This window comes from Mobula birostris, chromosome 5 (assembly GCF_030028105.1).
Source record: "Mobula birostris isolate sMobBir1 chromosome 5, sMobBir1.hap1, whole genome shotgun sequence".
Lineage (NCBI taxonomy): Eukaryota > Metazoa > Chordata > Chondrichthyes > Myliobatiformes > Myliobatidae > Mobula > Mobula birostris.
Window position 1 is genome coordinate 78,582,362 of NC_092374.1, and position 23,458 is coordinate 78,605,819.

At 41.5% G+C, this 23,458-nt stretch overlaps 1 protein-coding gene across 1 annotated transcript in view; it reads right to left on the reverse strand.

Annotated features, from left to right (window-relative positions):
• tek (TEK tyrosine kinase, endothelial) overlaps positions 1-23,458 on the reverse strand; it is a 244,066-nt gene that overhangs the window by 93,144 nt on the left and 127,464 nt on the right. The window contains exons 12-14 of the mRNA XM_072258228.1: positions 15,215-15,502; positions 13,001-13,300; positions 865-1,022 (exon numbers count right to left, since the gene is read on the reverse strand). Coding sequence (XP_072114329.1) covers positions 865-1,022; positions 13,001-13,300; positions 15,215-15,502 — 746 coding nt within the window. The remainder of the gene's footprint in view (positions 1-864; positions 1,023-13,000; positions 13,301-15,214; positions 15,503-23,458) is intronic.

The following is a 23,458-nucleotide window of genomic DNA, read 5'->3' on the forward strand; positions in this document are numbered from 1 at the left end:
CCCAGTGAGGATATCAACAGCCTACCAGTTCAGATGCAAACCTTCTTGTTTGTACATAACCTGACTGCCCTCGAAGAGAGGCCTGATGATACACAAATTCTGGGATTATGACCCTAGAAATCTTGCTTCTTAACTTTCTATGTAGAAGCCTAAAATCACTTTATAGGACCCCATTCCTGCTCCTGCTTATATCATTGGTATCTATATAGATTTCGCTCTATGCTGCTCTCCATCCTCTCTCACAATGTCCTGTATCTGCAGCAAGACCATAAGACATAGGAGCAGAATTCGGCCTATCAAGTCTGCTCTGCCACTCCACCATGGCTGATCCTCATTCTCCTGTCTTCTCCATGTAACCTATGAATGTGTACTTTAAACATGCCAAATGACTTGTCTGTGGCAATAAATTCCACAGATTCACCGACCCCTGGCTAAAGAAATTCCAGCTCATCTCTGTTCCAAAGGATGTCCTTCTTATCTGAGGCAGTGCCCATCTGCCTTAGACCACCATTGTAGTAAACCTCCTCTCCACATCCACTCTGTCTGGGCCTTTCAATATTCAATAGGTTTCAATGAGACTCCTCCTCATTCTTCTAAACTCCAGTGAGCATAGGCCCAGAGCCATCGAAAACTCCTCACATACTAACTCTTTGTCTTTTCTGCCTATTTTTTCCTCAGATTTCCCCTCCAGGGAACTATGCTGACTTTGGCCTATTTTATCATGTGCCTCCAAATACCATGAAACCTCATCCTTAATATTGAATGTTCTAACAATATCCCTCATTACCTGTTGTTTATAATATATGTATAACATGTCTAAAAATAAAGCAGTTGGAAGATCAGAGCTTAATTCTGCAAACTTACCGTGCTGTTTTGAAAAGCTTGAACTATTCTCCGTTGGAAGTTATTCTGTTTGAAGTGAATCACAATACAGAAGGCCAGTAGAATGGTCAGGCAGGTCATTCCTGCTGATCCCAGGATAGCATAGAGCAGTAGGTGTCCAGTCTTCTGCTCAGTGTAAGCTGTAAGAAACAGCACCAGTGCTCAGATATACAGTACCTCAGCCGTACGCAGTGAATCGATAAAGGATCACTATCTATTGTGTGCCAACCAATTGTTCAGCTGCCCTTTTGCTCACTGACTACCTCAATTCCATACACACACCACAGCCTGGAATGGAGGCTCCAATGCACTGGATCACAAAGGCACCAGAGGGCTGTAGGCTCACCCAGCCCTATCATGGTCACAACCCCCTCCCATCCTGACATCCCCACCCACCATTGAGGACACCTTCAAGAAGATGGCAGCATCCATCAATAAGTATCTTCACCATCAGGGTCATGCCCTCTTCTGACCATTGACTCATCTCCACCTACTTGCCTTTTCCCCATAACCCTTAATTCCCGTGCTATGCAAAAATCTATCCAACCTTGTTCTTAAATATACTTACAGAGGTAGCCTCCACTGCTTCATTGGGCAGAGAATTCCACAGATTCACCACTCTCTGGCAAAAGCAGTTCCTCCTCATCTCCTGTAAGCTTTCAAAGTCTCGCCATAGAGCTAAGTCCTCCAGCGCTTAATATTTCCACTCTGGGAATAAGACTCTGATATACTCTATGTCTCTTATAATTTTATAAACTTCTATAAGGTCTCTCCATAGCCTTTGTTGCTCCAGAGAAAATTGCCCAAGTATGTCCAACCTTTGTTTATAGCTAACATTCTCTAATCCAAACAGCTTCTTCCATATCCTCCCATTGCCTTCACATCTTTGCTGTAATGGGCCAACCCAGAAGAGGACACAATACTCCGAGTGTGAACTGATCAGAGTTTGGTTCAGCTGCAACATGCTTTCTTGAGTGATATATTCAATGCATTTGAACCACCCCACCCCAATTCTTATATTCATTGCCCTTTCATGTAGGCATATATCAAAGCCCCTCTTACCCTACCCATGAGAACAATTCAGCTTCTTCAGCTCTCAACAGAGCTTAAATACTTTGCCCTGGACCCTGGGCTATTTTAGGAACTCCACTCCACACCTCAAGGCCTTGATCTCCTTTAACTTTTTACTTTACACTCCATGCTGGCTTCTAGGAGAACAATTACAATAGACCCATTCTCACTCTCTTTATTTCCTGGAAACCTGCAGGTTATTCTCTCTCTGGCCATCAACATCACCTTGATGGTCTTTTTTTTTTAATTAATTGTTTATGTTTCTACAATACAACAACAAAAAAGCCAGTAACAAAAGAGGTTTATACAGTGCAAAACAAACATATCAAATGCACAGTTCGTAATAGTTAAGGAAAAGCACCCATAGTAGAATCGTATAAAGTTAGTTACCACCCCACCCTCCCACTACCCAACTCCAAGCCAACCTTACGATATATAGAAAAGTTAATCAGAACTTTTATCACCACAGAGCTGTATTTATAAAAAGAAGGTATATTGCTTACTACCTGAGCTATAATATGTTTACACATTTAAAAAAAACGTAAATCTTAACCGAAAGAAGCTGGAAGTAAGGGATTTAAATGTAAAAGATAAAAAGGAGGGATGAACCCTTAATCTAAACGGGCATTATGAAAATATTCAAGAAAAGGTACCCACACCTTTTGGAACCTTATGTTCGAATTAAGAAGTGGGTAATGAATCTTTTCAAGGTCTAAGCAGGACATAATGTCTCTGAGCCATTGAGCATGAGTGGGTGGGGCAACATCTCTCCACCTAAGAAGGACTGTATGTCTGGCCAAAAGGGAGGCAAAAGACAATGTACGACGTTTAGTTGGACTCAGATGCACGTCAACTTCTCCCGAGGTGCCGAAAAGAGCAATCAGAGGGTTAGGTTTCAAGTAGTAATTAACTATATGGGATAAAGTTAAAAGGACATCTCTCCAGAATTTCTCCAGGCTAGGACAAGCCCAGTACATATGAATAAGGGAAGCCTCGCCCCCTTTACACTTGTCGCAACAGGGACTAATATCAGGACAGAACCACGATAATTTAGTTTTAGACATATGAGCCCTGTGTACAACCTTGAACTGTAAATGGCAGTGGCGAGCACATAAAGAAGTTGAGTTAACTGACTTGAGAATTCAATCCCAAACCTCGTCGGACAGAGGAAAATTTAAATCATGCTCCCAGGCAGTTTTAATTTTGTCAAAGGGGGCTCGCCTCAAAATCGCTAACATGTCTCGAATAGTGGGTATCAAACCTTTACCCAATGGGTTCATACAAAGAAACAAGTCCACAACATTTTTACTGGGTACCTCAGTAAAGTTTGGTATTAAAAGGTTGATAAAATGTCTAATTTGGAGATATCTGAAGAAATGAGTGTTGGGTAGGTTGAACTTTACAGACAGTTGTTCAAAAGTTGCAAGGCGATTGTCTTTGAAAAGATCTTCAAAGCACCTAATGCCCTTTCTGTGCCAGTCTTGAAATGTGAAATCCTGCATAGAAGGCTGAAAAAGATGATTATGTAGAATAGGACTGGAGAGAGAGAAACCGTGAAGACCATTATATTTTCTGAACTGAGCCCATATTCTCAGAGTGTTTCTGATGACAGGATTAACAACTGGCTTAGGCAGATGGCAAGGAAGTACGGATCCAAGAGGTGCGGAAATGGAGAAATTCTTATAAGAGTTCAACTCCATTGCCACCCATTTTGGGCAGTCAGACTGATTATAAAAGTAAGGCCAAAAGATAAGACAACGTATGTTGGCTGCCCAGTAATATAAACAAAAATTGGGCAAGGCCATGCCACCTACCCTTTTAGGTTTTTGAAGGTGAGCTTTATTTAGTCTGGGATGTTTGCCCTTCCATAGATAGGACGAAATAATAGAATCTAACAAGTCAAAAAAAACTTTAGAAATAAAAATCGGTAAAGATTGAAATAAGTATAAAAATTTAGGAAGGATATACATTTTAACAACATTAATTCGACCTATCAAAGACATAGACAGGGGTGACCACTGTACTAGACTGTTTTGTATGATTTAAAAGATTAGTGAAATGTTCTCCAAAAAGATGCTTATAATTCCTTGTTACTGTAATGCCAAGGGAAGTAAAATGATTATTTACTACTTTAAAAGGGAAGCTATGAAATTCTAATATTTGTGCTTCTCTGTTTATTGGAAAGAGTTTGCTCTTACGTAAATTAAATTTGTGTCCAGAAAGCTGGCTAAATTTGTCAAGGAGTGAAAACATTGGGGATAAGGAGGTAGTCAGGTTTGAGATAAAAAGTAAAAGATCATCAGCATAAAGAGAGACTTTGTGTTCAACACCCCCCCCCCCCAAATCCCCATCAATTCAGCGCAGCTACGAAACGCAATCGCCAATGGCTGTATGGCCAGATCAAAAAGTAAGGGACTTAAAGGGCGCCCTTGCCAGGTGCCACATTTAAGGTTGAAAGGTTGGGATTACTGAGAGTTGGTCAAGACAGAAGCAGTGGGGTGTGAATATAACAATTTAATCCACGTAATAAAACTTTGTCCAAAATCAAATTTTTCTAAAACCACAAAAAGATAATACCACTCCACATGATCAAATGCTTTCTCCGTGTCTAGAGAAATGACACATTCGGGAATCCCAGCTGAAGGTGAGTATAAGATATTAAATAGACGCCGTATATTAAAAAAAGGGAGGAGATTTTTAATAAAACCAGTTTGGTCTTCAGAAATAATTAAGGGTAGAATGTTCTCCAATCTGCGGGCCAAAACTTTAGCCAAAATTTTAACATCAACATTTAGCAAAGAAATCGGCCTGTACGAAGAACACTCTGATGGATCTTTACCTTTTTTTCGCTAAAAGGATGATACATGCCTCATTAAATGATGCTGGCAACTTACCTTGTTTAAACGAGTTGGATAAAACTAAAATTAGTTGAGGCGAAAACAGTGAGGTAAATGATTTATAGGATTCTACAGAGAACCCATCAGGTCCAGGAAATTTACCAGACTGTAGTACAGGAATAGCTGAGGATATTTTCTCTAATGATAATGGCTCATTCAGTTTTGCTTTGAGATCAGGAGAAAGCGTAGGAATATTTAAACTATTTAAGAAATGCTCGACAGAAATATTATCATTTAAAGATTCAGAAGTATAGAGTCGAGAATAGTAATTCTTGAATGTGTCATTAATTCCAGAATGATTCAAGGTAATGTTCCCGTTTCCCATTCAAATTTTTGTAATATGTTGTTTAGCTTTAGAGTGTCTTAGTTGGTTAACTAAAAATTTACCAGATTTATCACCATGGATATAAAACCGGCTCTTACTTTCCAAAAGTTGGCGTTCAATTGGGTGAGTGGAAATAAGGTTAAACTTAGTTTGAAGTTCCACTCGTTTCTTACACAACTCAGGATTTTTGGTCTGGGCATATAGTTGGTCTGTTGCTTTAATTTGATTGACCAGATCTAATCGCTCTTTATAGGTCTTTATTTTCAAATTCACAGTACAGGTGTTCCCCTGCTTTTCGAATGTTCACTTTACGAAACCTCACTGTTACGAAAGACCTACATTAGTACCCTGTTTTCGCTTTCAGAACGTGTTTTCACTGTTACGAAGAAAGACAGCGCGCGATAAAAAATTAGCGCGTGAAAAAATCAGCGCGCAATAAAAGACAGCGTGCGCCCCGAGCAGCCGCTCTCCCCCGGCGGAACGGCATTGCTTTAACTCGTTGCATTGAGCAGCCGTTAGCAAGATGAGTTCTAAGGTGTCGGAAAAGCCTGAAAGAGTAAGGTTGTTACACTTAGCGTAAAACTAGACATAATTAAGTGTTTCGATCGTGGTGAACGAAGCAAGGACAAAGTGAGTTTGGCTTGTGGAAGTTGCCGAAGATGATGTTGAAGAGGTTTTGGCATCCCATGAGCAAGAACCGATAGATGAAGAGCTGATGCAATTGGAAGAGGAAAGGATAACAATCAAAACCAAATGCAGAAAGTGAAGCATCTGTGTGAGATTTTCGCTGCAATGATAAAGCCTTCCTCATCAGCCACAGCAGACGATGAACCTTGACCTTCGACATCGAGGCGGCAGTCATAGGAGAAGATGAGCTGCCTGCCTTGATCGCCGATGAGATGACACCCCCGTGTCCCACCACCCCAACACCCGGGCCCCGGACAGATACTGTACCGATTCACGAAGAACGCAGCGGTAGCCGGGAGGCGCACAGCACACCTTTAAGAAAAAAGCCGAAATAAACATGCTAATTAATTAGGTGCCACCTAGCACATAATTGTCAGCCCAGATCAGAGGCAATGCAATTGGCAATCGCCTCTGATCTGCGCCGACATTTACGTGCCAGGCAGCACCTAATTAATTAGCAAGTTTATTTTGGCTTTTTTTCTTAACAATGTGCTGTGTGCCTCCTGGCTACTGCTGCGTTCTTCGCGGCAATGTATCGGGTCGGCAGCCTGGAGGGTGGGGGCCACTGCACCACCCAGCCTGCGACAACTCAGTCTAACACACCATCATCAGTGTGCTCGGTGCTGTTTTCCCAATTCCGGTAAGTGATACTATACTGTACATACATTATTTCTACTTTATATAGGCTGTGTATTTTTATGTGTTATTTGGTAGATTTGGCAGCTTCATAATTTAAAGGTTACTGGAGAGCGCGTTTATACCAACAGCGCTTGCGTGAGTTTTCGCTATGGGGAACAGTTCAGTAATGATTGTGGAAAAGTATTTCTACTTTATATAGGCTGTGTATTTATCATATCATTCCTGCTTTTACTATATGTTACTGTTATTTTAGGTTTTATGTGTTATCTGGCATGATTTGGTAGGTTATTTTTGGGTCTGCGAATGCTCACAAAATTTTCCCATATAAATAAATGGTAATTGCTTCTTTGCTTTACGACATTTCAGCTTATGAACCATTTCATAGGAAAACTCTACCTTCGGATGACGGGGGAAACCTGTATATGAAATTATTTGACCCCTTAGATATGCTTTTATAGCGTCCCAAACAACCTGACTTGAGGTTTCAGATGACATGATAGTATTTTTAAAAAAAGTTATCTGGTCCTCCATAAATTTTGCAAAGTCATTATCTGACAACAAGGTTGGATTAAAATGCCAATGCTTATTCATTTGGGGAAACTAGGAAGATTTGTAGACAGGGTGACTGAGGCATGATCCGAAATCAATATACTCTGATAGTCACAAGAGCAAACAGATGGAATCAGCTGATTATCAATTAAAAAACCATCAATTCTAGTAAAAGTGTGATGGACATATGAAAAAAAAAGGAGTAATCTCTCTCATTTGGATGGAGAAAATGCCATACATCGGAGATACCATAGTTGGAAAGGAAATACTGAATTGATAAAGCAGATTTACTTGGTAGTCTAGGAATAGAGGATGATCGATCCAAAACTGGATCTAACCAACAATTAAAATCACCGCCCAATATGAGAGAATATGAACTCAGCTCAGGCAATAAAGGGAAGAAACAATCAAAAAACTCCACATCATCTGAATTGGGAGCGTATAAGTTAGCCAAGACTACCAGTATTTTATATAATTCCCCCAAGCCAATAATAAAACGACCATTTGTATCAGATACTTTGTTATGAGGCTCAAAGGGAACATTTTGATTTATAAGAATTGAGACTCCCCTGGCTTTAGCCTGAAAAGTAGAATGGAAGTGCTGTCCCACCCAACTTGACATTAGACGAGAGTTATCAGAACTGCGAATGCGTATTTCTTGCAAAAAAGCAATTGCTGCATTGAGCTGTTTACGATGTGAAAACACCTTCCTTCTTTTAACAGGGTGGTTCAATCCCTTAACATTCCAGCCTACAACATTCAACGGACTAACCATTGTCCTTTAAAAAAAAAGATAGAGGATAGTAGGCATAAGCATTGTTAGAAATTCAAGTAACAGCTCTGGGGCAAAAGTATAAAACAAGAAAAACAGGACAGAAATACATCCTAACAATGCAAGTATCTAAAGGTTCTATGAATAATATCAGCGTTAGAGTTCCCTCCCCCCCCCACACCCCACGGCAAGAGAGCTACCGAAAAGCAGCAGCAAGCTCTTCACAAAAATTCACCCCATAGCCCAACTTCTTGTCTCTTAACATCATCATCAGCTCCATCTTTTATCAATTAAAAACCAGAAAACTTTTAGCAGTAAAAACTAAAGTTATACAGAGTGAAAAGGAAAACAATTCCACCAAAATTTGTTAAGCTTAACTTGAAAACAAGATATGAACTAGTATTTAAGAAAAAATATAAAAACAAGTAAACAGGCTTTACCCAATGACCTACCCACAAAAAACTATGAAAAAAAATTACTGACTTAAGAAAAAAAGATCAGGAAAAAAAAACAGAGAAAAAAGAAGTACTTCTCCACCAGTATAAGTAATCAGAGGGACTCGTAGTAACAGGGAGGCTATCGATAAATTTCTGAGCTTCTGTAGCCGAGTTAAACCACTTTTTGCCTCCACTAGTAAGAGTTATTCGGAGGCGAGCTGGAAATCAAAGGGAAGGCCTGAATCCGCGATTATATAGTTCTTTTATGACTCCTTTATACTCGGCTCGCAGACTCAGAACTTGGGGAGCATAGTCCTCGACAACACAAATTGGTTGACCCTTGTATTCCAACTTCCCTCTCCGACAGGCTTCCTTAACCAAGAGATCTTTAATCTGGTAGCGATGAAAACGAGTAATTATTGGGCGTGGCCTGCGCCCCGGCTCTGGCTTAGGCACTAAATTATGATGAGCTCTGTCTATCTCAGCCAGGTTTCAAAGTATATCGTTCCTAAAAATCTCACATAGCAAAATGGAGAAAAATTCAGCGGGAGATCCATGTTCGATAGACTCTGGCAGGTCGAGAATACGAAGATTTTGACGTCTGCTCTGACTTTCTAGGTCAGTAACTTTGGATATTAGCTTGCTGTTATGATCTCTCAAGCTGGAACAAACGTTTTCCAACTCTTTAAAACGGTGGTCTAAATCATCTGTGGCAAACTCGAGATGTGATAAACGTTGGGCATGATCCTAAACTTTGGATTTAATTTGATCCAATTTCAATTCTAACGAACTGAAAGAAGACTTAAATTCAGTTATTATCTCCTGTCAGTGTTGTTCTAGTATCAAGATAATGTTTTCGCCCGCAAGACCGACTGCTGGAACATCTTTTTTCCCCGATTTGGTGATCTTTGAAGCCATTATAAAACAGGCATATTCGCAGGCAGGAAGGAGAATAAAATGTTTAACAGTTTGGAGTAAAAAAAGGGAGAGAAAGGGTGCGGAGATAAGAAATAGAATGGAGCGATAGCTTCTAGCGACTAAACCATCGCCATCTTGACTGGAAGTCCCTTGATGGTCTTTTTAATGAGCTTTAAAGGAGCAGCGATGTGGATTTTTACAGAGCCAATAACCTTCCAGATAAGGGAGAAGACTAGAGAACTTCACTACTTCTCCACTGGTCATGGAGGCTCCACACAAACAGCACTTAATAAATACTCTGCAATCAAATATTCATCATCTGAAGACAGCAAACATCTAAATGCTGATAATTGTTACATCAGTTATATAAACTACAAAGTTAGAGGACAGTAGCATCTTTGTAACATCCTATTTTGATTTGACAAAGCATTCATCATCATCGTCAGGTGCCATGCCCAGTTTGAGCTTTGACCGCCATGGCCCACACATTCCTGTTTCGGGTCAAGTGGATCAATTCATTGGTATTCATTTCCAGTTCTCTGGCTGCTATCCCCATCATCATTTGTCTTTGTCTTCCTCTTGCTTTCTTCCCTTCAATCTTTCCCATAATCACCGTGCATTCTAACTCCTCTTTCTTAATCATATGTCCAATGAAGTTACGTTGCCTTTTCGTGATCTTATACGTTATTTCTCTTTTTGTGTTTGCTCTGTTCATGACATCCTCGTTAGATATTCGTTTAGTCCATGATATTCTTTGCATCCTCCTCAAAAACCACATCTCTGCTGCTACAATTCGTTTCCTCATGTTACTAGATATTGTCCAACATCCTGAGCCATATAACATAACTGGATAAACATAACTTTTCAGTACTCTGAGGTGGGTTGTCATGCCTAGTTTAGTATTGGTCAGTATACTCTTCGTTCTCGTAAAGGTGTCTTTTGCCATCCCTATTCTTCTTTTGATGTCCAAGTTGCACCTGCCATCTGATGTCACCCAGCTTCCTAAGTAGCAAAAGTTCTGTACTTGTTTTATGTCTTCCCCGTTTATTCTCAGCCTGCAGATAGGATTCTCCTTCTTTTGGATATCACCATACATTCTGTCTTTTTGCAGTTGATAAATAGACCCATTTTTGCACTTTCTTCAACAATTATGTCAATTAAGTTTTGTAGTTCTTCCTCCGTACTTGCAATTAACACAGTGTCACCTGCATATCTATTGATGTTTACACCGCCAACTTTGATTCCCAAGACAAAACATTATGAACTTTAAATAGCAAACTCTACTAAAGACACTCAGATTTAAATGCATAGATCAGTAGGCAGAATCTGTTTAGGATATCACAGTTTTAAAGAGCACGATCAGTTTAAGGATATCAAGCTAACCATCTTTCTTTTTCAATCTTTTTATTAGTTTCATAAAATATAAATGTAATAGTAGTACAAAGTTATTGGGAATACATTGTAATAATTAACATGAGTAATTATAAAACCAAATAATACTTAATTGACAAAACTCCCAATCATATAGGATACCAATGAATAATACAGAATAAAGAGAAATATCTAGACAAAATTCATAAAAAAGGAAAAAAATATACAATAACCCCCCCCAAAAAAAACTAATCTAAACAGAATTAATCAACTAAACTAAAAAAAAAGACTTGGACTGTTTTAACATCGTAAAAAATGGGAGAAAAGATAACCTTAGTGTCGACGACTCCGTTCCTCTCAACCAACATTACAGAGGAGTAAAATAAGTTTGGAAATGGTCAAATTACATCATATGAAAATGCTGAATAAATGGCCTCCAAGTCTTTTTGAATTTAATGGAAGGGTCATAAACCACACTTCCAATTTTTTCCAAATTTAAACACAACATAGTTTGTGAGAGTCAGTGAAATATAGTAGGAGGGTTAATCTCTTTCCAATTCAGCAAAATGGATCTTCTTGCCATTAAAGTAAGAAATGCAATCATCCGACGAGCTGAAGAGGTTAAATGATTTGATTCTATCATTGGTAACCCAAAAATAGCAGTAACTGGGGGATGTTGTAAGTCTATATTCAAAACCGTTGAAATAATATCAAAAATATCTTTCCAATATTTTTTCAACAAAGGACATGACCAAAACACGTGAGTTAAAGAAGCTATCTTGGAATGACATCTATCACATATAGGACTTATTTTTGGATAATTGTTTTATGTCCTTTGATCAACTATCTAATAAATATAATTTACCCAGATCTCATTTTTTTAGATATCTACAGGTTAGAAACTTTTTAATTACTGTTTCTCCTAATTTTCCACACTTATATCCAATGGATATTTTGGAAAAAATTTTCGATTTAAATCTTTCTCAGAAAGGTGTTGTAGCAATTATTTATAATATAATTATGAATTTATGTCCTGATGTATCTAATAAAATTAAAAGTGATTGGGAAAGAGAACTTAAGATTATTACACCAATTGAAAAATGGGAAAAAATTCTTCAATTAGTTAATTCATCTTCTATATGTGTTAAATATGTGTTGATACAGTTTAAAGTAGTGCACAGGGCTCATACGTCCAAAGATAAATGATCTCATTATTACTCTTATATCAAGCTAATCATCGTCCACTGATAGTGGCTCTTGCATCTGGGAATCAGGAGTTACTTTAGTCAGTGAAAAATAGTGGAAGAACTCATTGGGTCTGTGAAGGTTTAAATGTGTAAGCTGATTTTTTTTTGGTTATGATCCTGCATAAGGTCTAAGACAGAAGAGGAAAGACTTGCTAGTATAATGCCGCACAAGAGGAGGTTGGTTGGGTAGTGGCTGGTAAGTGATAGGTGGAGCCAGATAGATAGAGAACAATGGATAGGGGATGACGGAGGGATGGGAGATATGAACAAAGGGAAAAGTAATCTGAAATGGAAGAGTTGTGGGTGTGGGAGGAGAGTACCATGGGTAGGGGTTACTGAAAATGGGAAGTTCAATACTCATACCATTGGGTTGTAATCTACCCAATGGAATGTGAGGTGCTGGTCTTTGGTTTGCATGGATGTTAGATTCATTGACTCTAGTTAACTGCTGCCTACCTTGAATGAAGGTATTGCATTTGTTGTCCTGCAGTCACCTGGCAGCTCTGCTGAAGGCAGCAAAGATTTAAATACTTTCTCCATTTCCTCCTACAGCAGCCTGGGATACACATAATGTCCTATGGATTTATCCAATATTAAGACCTAAGGCTTCTAATAAGTCCTCCATTTGAAAGTTAATTTAGTTCAGAATTCCAACATCTCCCTTCACCAAGTACAAATTCCTGTTCCACAGCACTTGCTGAAGATACTGGGGGATTGACAGCTGCAGGGTGTAGTGGCTGGAGTGGTGGACATGGTTGTCCATCTCTGTGGTGGACAGAGATATGGGCATGGTTGTAAGGGCCTGTTGGGATATGGAATCAAGAGCAGAGCGGTAACACAGAAGGATTAAAAAAGACAAGAAATTTAAGATTAAGTATTTCTTAGCTAGGAGTCTCTCGGTAGAACACTGAGCAGACCCCACTCGAAGATGAGAGAAGTAAGTTTGTACCTTGTTAGTTGACCAGAAGGAGAACATATATGAAAGTAGAGATAGATGAACAAACACAGAATACTCCCTTGGCAATTTTCTCAACTGAGATTATTCAGATTAGAATGACAACTCACCCACAGTTGTTACAACAGATAAAGATAGATGTAAATTAATTTTGTCTTTTTGGAAATTAGATTAACTATAACACCAGCATGTCATGAAAGTACACATGATAATTACTTGGTCATATTCACTTATGGAGAAAAGGTCGTACCTGTAGACTTTTGTAGCGTGTGCAGTTCCATTGTTAGATTGGGTTCACTCTCCCCAATGTTGTTCTTCGCACAGAGTTCCACCAGGTAAGGTGAATTTGGCTCCAGACCTCGCAATTGGAACTGTGAAATGTTGTCTTTTATTTTGATTTCTGTCTCCTGAGTGTAGTCATCTGCCCCGTAGATTTTGTAACGTATGATAACAGAAGATATTGAGTTGCCATCTTCAATTGCCCAGGATATGAAAGCCGAGGAATCGGAGATGTTAAAAATTTTGATGTTGGTAGGAGCAGGAGGTCGTTCTGTTAAAAATAATGAGACCCAAGTATTAATCGCACTACGGTCCTGACTGAATGATCAGTGTGAAGCTGAAATCCTGGTAACGTCTGACTGAGTGAGCTGCAGTGGATTAGGCACCCAAATCTCTAAAGGCAGATCTATAAAGATATGCAGTATCCTTGGCTTTGACTTTCTATACCACTGATGGACCATCTTTCAAAATAGATGCTGGATACTTTTAATTTCTTTTCTTTATCCAGCTCACAATATCTCCTGATAGCGAGGGTTTGTTAGACTTCCATCCTTAAAGCAACATGTTGGTCCTGATCTCACTGTTTCACTTCTGAGCAACTCCCACTTGATAGAGCAACAAGCAATCTGCTGAAGAAATCAGTGAGGTGTGTTGATGTTGCCATTTGTTTGATTAGACCTTCAAATAGCTGCTTCCAGTTTAGCAATAGTAAAATAGTATCCTCCCCTAGTTCAGGATCTTCACATCAAGAAAAACCTCATCCCTTTCCATGGCTTCCCAGAAATCTACAGAGTTATAATCTCCATCTCCCATATGCTCTCCTATTGACATCACATCCACTTGTGTACTTTCAGAGATTAGGTCTGATCTTGGAATTGGAGTTGGTTTATGACTGTCACATGTTCTGAGATACAGTGAAAAGCTGGTTATGCATATTTTTCATACAGATCACGTCAGTACATAATGCATTGAGGTAAAGCAAAGTAAAATTAGTAACAGAATGTAGAATATGTGTAACAGCTACAGAGAAAGTGCAGTGCAGATAAACAATAAGAGACAAGATCATAACAAGGTGAAATGTGAAATACAGTTCATCTTATCCTATGTACTGACTGACTTTAAAGTGGGCGCACTTTAAAAATTCTGTCTTTATAAACATTTCATCGTAAGTGATTGGGAAAGTTGAAGCCATGTATCTATTAGTCACATATTTCTCTCTAATTTGTCTACATATCTGCTCCTCTGTCTTTCATTGACTGTTAAGACGACTGTAGTACTGCAGGTTTTGCAGGGTACTACCCAAAGGGCCTCATTTGAAGTCACCACACCGTAGGAAGATGATTTGCACAGTGGATAGGGAGCAGAGAAGGTAAACCAGGATGTTGCTTGTGATGGAGAACTGAGCAGGCCAATTTTCTTTTCCTTGGAGCAGAAAAGCAGAGGAGGACCTTAGAAAACTAAAAATTATGAGGGCACAGAAAGGGTAAGTGTTGGAAAGCATTACCACTACCAAGCGTGTCTAGGCTTGGTTTAAGATAAGGCAAGGAAATATTTTTATTATCCAAGGATGTTTGAAATCTGGAATGCACTGCCTGAGGGGTGATGGCGACAGAGATTCTAACAACGGGAAGATATTTATACGAGTACTTGAAATGCCATAACATAGAAAGCTGAACATTGAGGGCTGGATAGTGGATTTGTTCTTCATTCTAATTATGGAGCTGGCAGAAGGAAGAATTAATTTCCATGCTGTCAGACGCTTCCAATGAAGACAGAATAAAGTAATTGTTTAATTCCTCTGATATTTCTATATTCTTCATTGTATAGTCTTCCATTTCCATCTGTAAGGGGACTTTGTTGGCCTTCACTTTCTATGTACCCACCAACTTTCCTCTTCAGCTCACCCAGGTCTTGCTGTTCTGTTCTTCCTGGTGTATTTTTCCAAGTTCTCAGTGAGCACAAGTTCTGCACTCTTATCACCTTCTGAATTAGGTTTCTTACGAATTGCCCGGGGCTGCATCCTTGGACAATATATATGGTTCCATGTGTACCCCACACCACCTCCCTCTTCCTGTTCTAACATGCCCATTACTTCCAACTCTAATCCATCAGTCAAATCCTACAAACCTCGCTGGACTAGATTGCGTCAATAAATGTGAACCGACACCAAGAAGGAAGAACTTACTATTGCTGTATGTCCACGTGGTCATCATATCACACCATTCCCCGAATATTTTGCTCTGTGCCCAAACGCGACACTGGTACTGCTGCTTGGGTTGCAGACCTTCAATATCCAGGCTGGAGAGGTTACTGGGGACCTCCAGGATGGTAGGCTGACCCATACTGTCATTGGTACTGTGACACTCAATGTGGTAGATACTTTCCTCGAGAATTGCAGGGATCTGCTGCCATGTCAGCCTCAGAGACGTTTGACTTTTGGGCAAAATTTTGAAGTCCATTGGAGCAGGATGATCTGGATCACACACATCAAAGAAAAACAGATATTGTCATTGACTGCTTCTATCTAAGAACACTGTGCTGACAGAGATAAAAAATGAGACTTTTTACTGGGATTGGCTGGTGAACAGATTGTTGAAAAAAATGAAAATATTGAATTAAAATCACCAGACCCAAGAGAATAATAATGCTAAAAGCCTTGATCTTTTATCAGCATAATGTTTTCTTATAGGGCTACAGTGTCGTAAAGTTATACAGCATAGAAGCAAGGTTCAGCTATATTCGGCTCACCATATCCATGCCAGTCTTGCTAGTTTGAGAATTATAAAGTACTACAGCACAGAAAAAGGCCCTTCATCCCATCTAGTCCATGTTGACCTGATCTTCTGTTTAGTCCCATCTACCTGCACCCCAACCATATCTCCCCAGCCTCTGCCATCCATGTACCTATCTAAACTTCTCTTAAATATTGCTATTGAACCCACATCTACCACTTCCGTTGGTAATTTGTTCCAGACTTCAACCACCTCCGCCCCCCCCATCCCGAGTGAACAAGTTTCCTCTCAGATTCCCCTTAAATATTTCACCATTCACCCTAAGCTATAACTTCCAGTCTTACTCAAACTGATGGGAAAAAGCTCGCAATCATTCACCCTATCTATATCCCACATAATTTTGAATACTTCATTCTCCTGTTCAACCCTTTCTTATACCTCGGGTCCTCAAATCCTGTGAAATCCTGTAAACTTTCCCTGCATTCTTTCAAGCTGATCGATATCTTTCCTGTAGGTAGGTGACCAGAATTGCACACAGTACTCCAAATTTAGCCTCACCAATGTCTTGAGCAACTTCAACACAACAACCCAGTTGTTTTACACAATGCTCTGATTTATGATGGCCAATGTACCAAAATCGCTCTTTATGACGCTATCTACGCATGACACCAATTTCAAGGAATTATGGATCTTTACTTTCATACTCTCTTGTTCCACGGCACACTTCAGAGTCGTACCATTCACTATATAAGCCTTGGCCTGGTTTGTCCTCTCAAAGTGCAACACCTCACACGTGTCTGCATTAAGTTCCATCTGCCGTGTGCATTGGTTTTCTCACGCATTCCAAAGACATACAGATGATAAGTTTATTAATCACATGGGTGTAATTGGATGGTCGCTGGCTTACTGCATCAGAATGGCCTGCTACTGTACTGTATCTTTTTAAAAATAAATAAGTAACTATGCATTCAGCTGCCTGTGTCCAAATGTCTAGAATTCCTTTGCCTTCTATACCCTAAGCTTTGAGTTCCCTTTCATTCAGCTGCCAGTACCCCAATATCCAGAATTCCCATGTCTTCATCCTGGGCTTCAAATTACCATGCCTTCAGCTGCCTGCATCCCAATCTACAGAGCAATACAATAATTAACCTCCACTGTTATCTGTTAAACCAAGAATGAATCGCATGTTCACAGATTGGTTACTGCTTAGTCCACTCAGCCTGGGGTGAAGGTTTGTTGTCCCTACAATCAAATCTTCTTCCACAATTTGTTTCACATTATATTCTTGCTCTTTCATGCAGCTTGTTTACATTTCCATGAAGCCTTTTGAGTCCACGTCATTACTTACATTCACATTTAACTTCCTGTAATATACAAACTTTGAAATGTGATATTTAGCTCTTTCAGCCAAATCATTGAAATAGATTGCAAAATGCCGGAGCACAAAGACCAATCCCTGTCACAACGCAGTGGTACAGCCTGCCAATCTGAGAAGGACTTGGTCATTCCTACTTATTGCATTCTTTCTAGTTACCAGGTCTCAGTCAATGCCCCCTAATTACCCCACTTCCATGTGCCCTAATCTCGACTAGGAATCTCCTATTGGAGCTGTATTGAAGGAGTTCTGAAAATCCTCAGGCACCACATCCATTGCTTTCACCAACACTGCCATCCCCCTACATTCCCCTCACCTACTGTACTCAAAGAACTCAAACCAGCCAAACTTGCTTTCCATTTCTGGTCAGCTGGACTAAGTTCTCTACATTGAGCTGTGAAACATTTTTCTTGTTTCTGATGTTAGGTTAGTGGGTCATTGTTTCTCTGTTTTCTCACTCCCTCTTTTCATATGGCGAAGGGAACACATCTCTGTGCACCTGAGACCATGAGGTTGCATTGGCTTGTGCACTGTGGGGGGGGGGGGGGCGAGATTTCAAAAACTTAGAGGGCCAGTCGGTACATTCTGTGTGCCTGTAATTGCGGGGAGCTGTTGGCTTGTGCACTGGAGCAAGATTTGAGGATGTGGGTGTGGCTAGTCAGGACATTCTGCTCACCTGAGATCGTGAGGAGTTGTTGGCTTGAACTTTGTGGGAGCGAGATTTGAAAAAGTGAGCAGGGCCAGTTGGCACATACTGCGTGCCAGAGATCGCGGGGTAATTAGGCACTTGGAAGAGCCAATGAAAAGAAGCCAGATTTAAGTGGAGTGGCCATTGTGTGAGTGGGCCAGGGTTAGAGTGGCGAGATTGAGGCTTTGGCGAAAAGAGACAGAAGTTTATTTCTTTATTTGTCTATGAGTGCATAGCTAGCGTAGTGAAAATCGGCCCAGAGTCAGTATTCTTTATTTCAGTTTTGGAAGAACTCCAGTCTCCTTGATAACATGAGGTGCATCCCGCTGAAGCTCCGTATGGAAACTGGAACTGTAGGTAGATGAGCTCCAGGTCATTCGAGAGTTTGAGGGGTTGATCGACAGGACAGGGTTTTCAGGGAGGTAGTTACACCCAAGGTGAAGGACATAGATAACTGGATGACTGTCAGGAGCGGCAAGGGGATAGATAGGGCAGAATACCCCTGTGGCAAGTCCCCTCAATAACAAGTGTACCACTTTCGATACTATTGGGGGTGGAATATCTCACCAGGGTGATCAGGTCTCTGTCAATGAGTCTGGCTCAGAAGAAAAGAGGAACAGGGTGGTGATAGGGGATTCAATAGTTAAGGGAGCAGCAGGAGATTCTGTGGACGTGAAAAAGACGCCTAAATGGCGTGTTGTCTCCCAGGTGTCAGCGCCAGGGACACCTCAGATCAGGTCCGCAGCATTCTAAAGGGGGAGCATGAGCAGCCAGAAGTCATGGTATATATTGGCACAAATGAAATAAGTAGGAAAAGTGCAGAAGACAGAATACAGGTAGCCAGGTAGGAAACCAAAAAGCATGATTTCAAGGGGAATGGCCTTTGGATTGTCGCTTGTGCCAGACATAAAAATCGGATGATTTAACAGGTGAATATGCACCTGAGGAATTGATGCGGGGGCAGAGTTTCAGATTTGTGGACACTGGGATCTCTTCTGGTGAAGTTATGACCTTTACAGAAAGGATGAGTTACATCTGAACTCAAGGGAGATCAATATCTTTGTGGGCAGATTTTCTGGAGCTGTTGCAGAGGGTTTAAACAGGTTTGGCAGGAGGATATGGCCCAGAGTAATAGGTCAGAGGATGGGCCAGTTGGTATACAGGTGGATACAGAGTGTACAGAGATTGCAAGAAATGATAAGCAGTGGATAAGTAAAATTGCAGTCTGCCTGTGAAGTGTGTCTAGTTTAATGCAAGAATTTTTCAGGAACAAGCGATAAACTTAGAGCATGGGTCAACACACTGAACTATGGTGTTGTAGCTATTAAAGAAACTTGCTTATCACAAGGGAAAGAATAGATGTTTTTGGGTTTAGATATTTCAAAAGGAGCAGTGAGGGAGGTAAAAGAGGTGAGGGGGTGGCATTGCTCATCAGGGTTAGTATCTCAGATGCAAAGTGAGAGGGCATTGTGGAGATATTGGATACTGAGTCAGCAGTCAGAAACAGGAAAAGAGCATTGGGAGTATTCTACAGACACACTCAATAGGAACAAAAGAACTGAGAAGATCAGTGGGGAGTAGAGCAGATTTTGGAAGGTGCAAAAATAACAGGTTTAATGTCATGGGAGACTTCAACTTCCCCGGTATTGTTTGGAAACTCTTTAGTGCAACAAGTTTAGCTAGGGTAGAATTTATTAAGTGTGTGCAGAAGGGATTCTGAACACAATATGTAGAAAGACCAACCAGAGCGGAGGACAGAATGGCAATGAGCCAAGTCAAGTGTCAGAACTCTAGGTGGGTGTGTATTTCAGGGATGGTGGCACAATTCCCTAACCTTTGACAAGGATTTGAGCAGACTGTATGGAAAAGTATTTAATTAGTGGAGGGGAAATTATGATGCTATTAGATAGGAGCTTGGGAGCATAAATTGGGAATGGAGGTACTCAGGGAAATGTACAACATTAATGTGATGTTGGTTTAGGAATTACCCGCACAGGGTTCTGGACAGGTTTCTGCCATTGAAGCAGGGAAAGGATGGCAGGCTGACAAGAGATTTGGAAAATATAGTCAAGAGGAAGAAAGAAGATTACTTAAGTTTTAGGAAGCAAGGGCTTCCTATACCTATGGGGCCGTAGGTTTTCACTAGTAAAATGGCAGAGGCTTTTATGTTTCAGAAAAGACGTAGTAACTCATTGATCGAACACCAAGCGTTCATTGTCATTGTGAGTTCTGTATGTTTCCACCACTTACAGGCCCCCACAGAATTCACTAAATTGACTAGCCGTCCTGTGTTCCATGGGTGGAGGAATGTCAGATGCACCTGGCTCATCCGGAGGTGTGCTGACACACTCATGGTCACATTGTGATGCTAGGGGCATGGTAGCAGAGCCCTCCAAATCTTAGGGGGCTGGATTAAGGCGATCTACCAAAACACATTCAGGTTTACCCCTCTTATTTATGATAAAAGTCTTTACTCTCAGTTCCAAAAAGCAGAATGGGCCATCATAAGGGGACCTAAGGGGATGTTGGTGTGCATCATGATGGACAAAAACAAATGAGGAGGAATGTAGGTCAACAGGAACCCAAGAGTGCTGTATGCCATGATGGGAGGTAGGAATAGGTGAAAAGGAATTGAATTTGCTGAAGAGAGTGGAACACTGTTGGGAGACCAACTGGGTGGTCGTAGCTTCAGGAGCAAAGTCACCTCGCACTGGTAATGGCTGCCTGTGTACCATTTCAGCCATGGACTGCAGATCCTCTCTTAGAGTTGTTCCAAGCTCCATGAGAGATGATCATGAGGCCATGCCACACAAACTTTAGCGCAACCAGTTTCTGTGAGGCCTTCCAGCCCAGATGTGAGGGGCCATGTATGGAGTTATAAGCAGTCCGGCTCCAGTTTGCAAGGGGCGAGGGCGACCAGTTGAGTCATTGCACAGAAGAGAAACCCCAGCTTCCCACACTTAATGTCAGCCAACCACTGGTCCATGACTCCTGTTCGGTAGGTCTGGACCTCTGGATCAGTAGCTCGGTTGGCTGCCATGCCAGCATAGTGAACCTTATGTCTATGGCTTCAATGGCTGGCCGTGAGAGGCAATGAGCCACAAAATTATTTTTCCCCTTGATATGTTGGATATCAGTTGTGAACTCTGACATGCGGACCAGTTGGCATTGCTGCTGTGCAGACCAAGAGTCTGATATTTTGGCCATTGTGTGCACGAGAGGCTTGAGGTCAATAAACGCTCTGAGATGGCGACCCTCCAGGAGAAAATGAAAATGGCGGACAGCCAGATATAGTCCGAGAAGCTGACGGTCAAACATGCTGTACTTCCTTTTGAGTGGACGGAGCTGCCGGCTGAAGAAGGCAAGTGGCTGCCACACACCTCCGATCAACTGCTCGTGCACAACACCCACAGCAGAGTCTGAAGCATCAGTAGTAATGTCTACAGGTGCACTGGGGAGTGAGTGTGCCTGTAGGGTCATGTTGGAAAGAGCCTGTTAGGTATCATCAAATGCCCTGGTCATGTCCACTGACCAGTCAAGCACTTGATTAGGGGCATTGCCTTTAAGGCACTATACAGGGGGAACATAAGTTCAGCAGCTTGCGGAATGAAGCGGTGACAGAAACTCACTATACCTAAAAACTCCTGTAGTTTCTATTCGTGCGGGGTGGTGGAAAATCCATAATAGTGGCTACTTTTGATGAGAGGGTTTTTGGGTTTTTGCTCCTTCTGTGGAGATGTGATGGTAAAAAAGTCAATGGTTGACAACCCAAACTGGCATTTAGCAGGGTTAATAATCAACCTGTGTTGGCTTAAGCACTCAGAAAGTGTGCGGAAATGAGATTCGTGTTCCGATTTGGATGCACTGGTGACAAGTATATCATCCAGGTAAACAAAAAGAAAATCCTTTAATACAGAGTCCATTGGCTGTTGGAACGTCTGTGCTCAAGAGGCACGTGCAGAAACTCAAAGGTCAAACCGGGTTATCACAGCTATTTTGGGAATGTCCTCCGAGCACACAGGCACCCGATGGTAGGCCCTAACTAGATCGAGCTTGGAAAAAATTAAATTTGCGGCTAAACATGCTGAAAAGTCTTGGATTTGTGGGACTGGGTAACAACTGGAGTAGGTGGCCTCACTAAGATGTCGGTATTTGGTACATGGGCAGCAACCACCGTCGGACTTAGGGACCATATGGAGAGGCGAAACCCAGAGGGTATTCGACTGATGTACAATGCCAAGTCTTTCCATGTTGGCAAACTTAGCTTTCGTGGTGACCAGTTGTTCTGGGTCCAGTCTATGCGTGTGGGCATGGGCTGGTGGGCCAGTTGTAGGAGTGTGGTGCTCGACCCCATGTTTTGTGACTGTAGTGGAGAATGTGGGCTTGTTGAGGTCTGGGAATTTGCCCAGCGGTCGAGTAATCTCACATACAGTGGTACATGCACTTGACAGAGTCATTGTGGGGAACTTACTGGGGGAGCAGGAGTGTTTGAATATCCACAAGCTTGCCCAAAGGTTGACCTTGGGCACACGGGATACCTGTATTGAGCTGCCGTCTAGCCACTTTAGCCAGGACAAGCCCATGTGTAACATCAGCTACTGAAGCAAAACATCACCCCTCGTGTCCTGTAGGACTGGATCCTACTGCAGTCGGCGGCCTCCAGCGAGATTTTGCCTGTCTCGGCCTTCTCATCAATAGGCGATGCTGGCAGCACACTCACTTGAGCACCCGTGTCACAAGGAAGTGTCACCTTGAAAGTTTGTCCGTAATGAACAGTAGATATACCCGGCAGCTGGAACCCATGATGTTCACAGACTTCTGATGTCCCAATGTGCTGGCACTGCTGAAGCTGCAAGGTGGTTGGCACTTCCTAGCATTCGGACCAAGGCTAGCGTGGTGAAAACACAGGCCTGGAGGCGTCTGTTTCACAGCCACTGGCGTCCTTCTGTTGGGGTCCTTGCTGAGTGGGCTTATTGAGGTAGGGAAAGGAGAAGGAATGATGCACCTCTGCTTGGCTGAGTGTAGACTATCAACCATTTTAGCAAGCTCCCGATAGTCCCTCATGGGTACATTAGCGAAGGTTATGCGAATTTGATCAGACATTTGCTGCATGAAGAGTCCTTTAAAAATAAAACAAGGATGGTGAATTCCCAGGAGAGACAGCATTACGGTCCATTAGCTCCAAAGGATTAGCATCGTCGAGGCTGGGCAAGGAGAGCAACTGTTTGGTGCTGAGACTCCGATAGTCCAAAAGTCTGTAAAAGGAGAGCTTTCAGCAATTGGCATTTATCGTGTTCAGGTGGGTGTTCTAGAAGATTCCCCACTCTCGCCACCATGGAGTTGCTGAGCGATGCCACCACACAGAAATATTTGGTGTTGTCGGTGGAGATTTCTTGCAGCGTGAATTGGGCCTCAGCTTGTATAAACCAAATGACGACATTTTGCTCCCAAAACTCCAGCAGTTTCAAAGCGACTGCATTGGTCGACATGTTCAATAACTGTGGAATCGTCCTAGAGCTTCGGAGTCACCAATGTAGATAGTCAAAAATAAAATGGCAGGGGCGTTTTATATTTCAGAAAAGCTGTAGAAACTCATTTATTGAATACCAAAAACTGAACATAAAGCATGCTAAA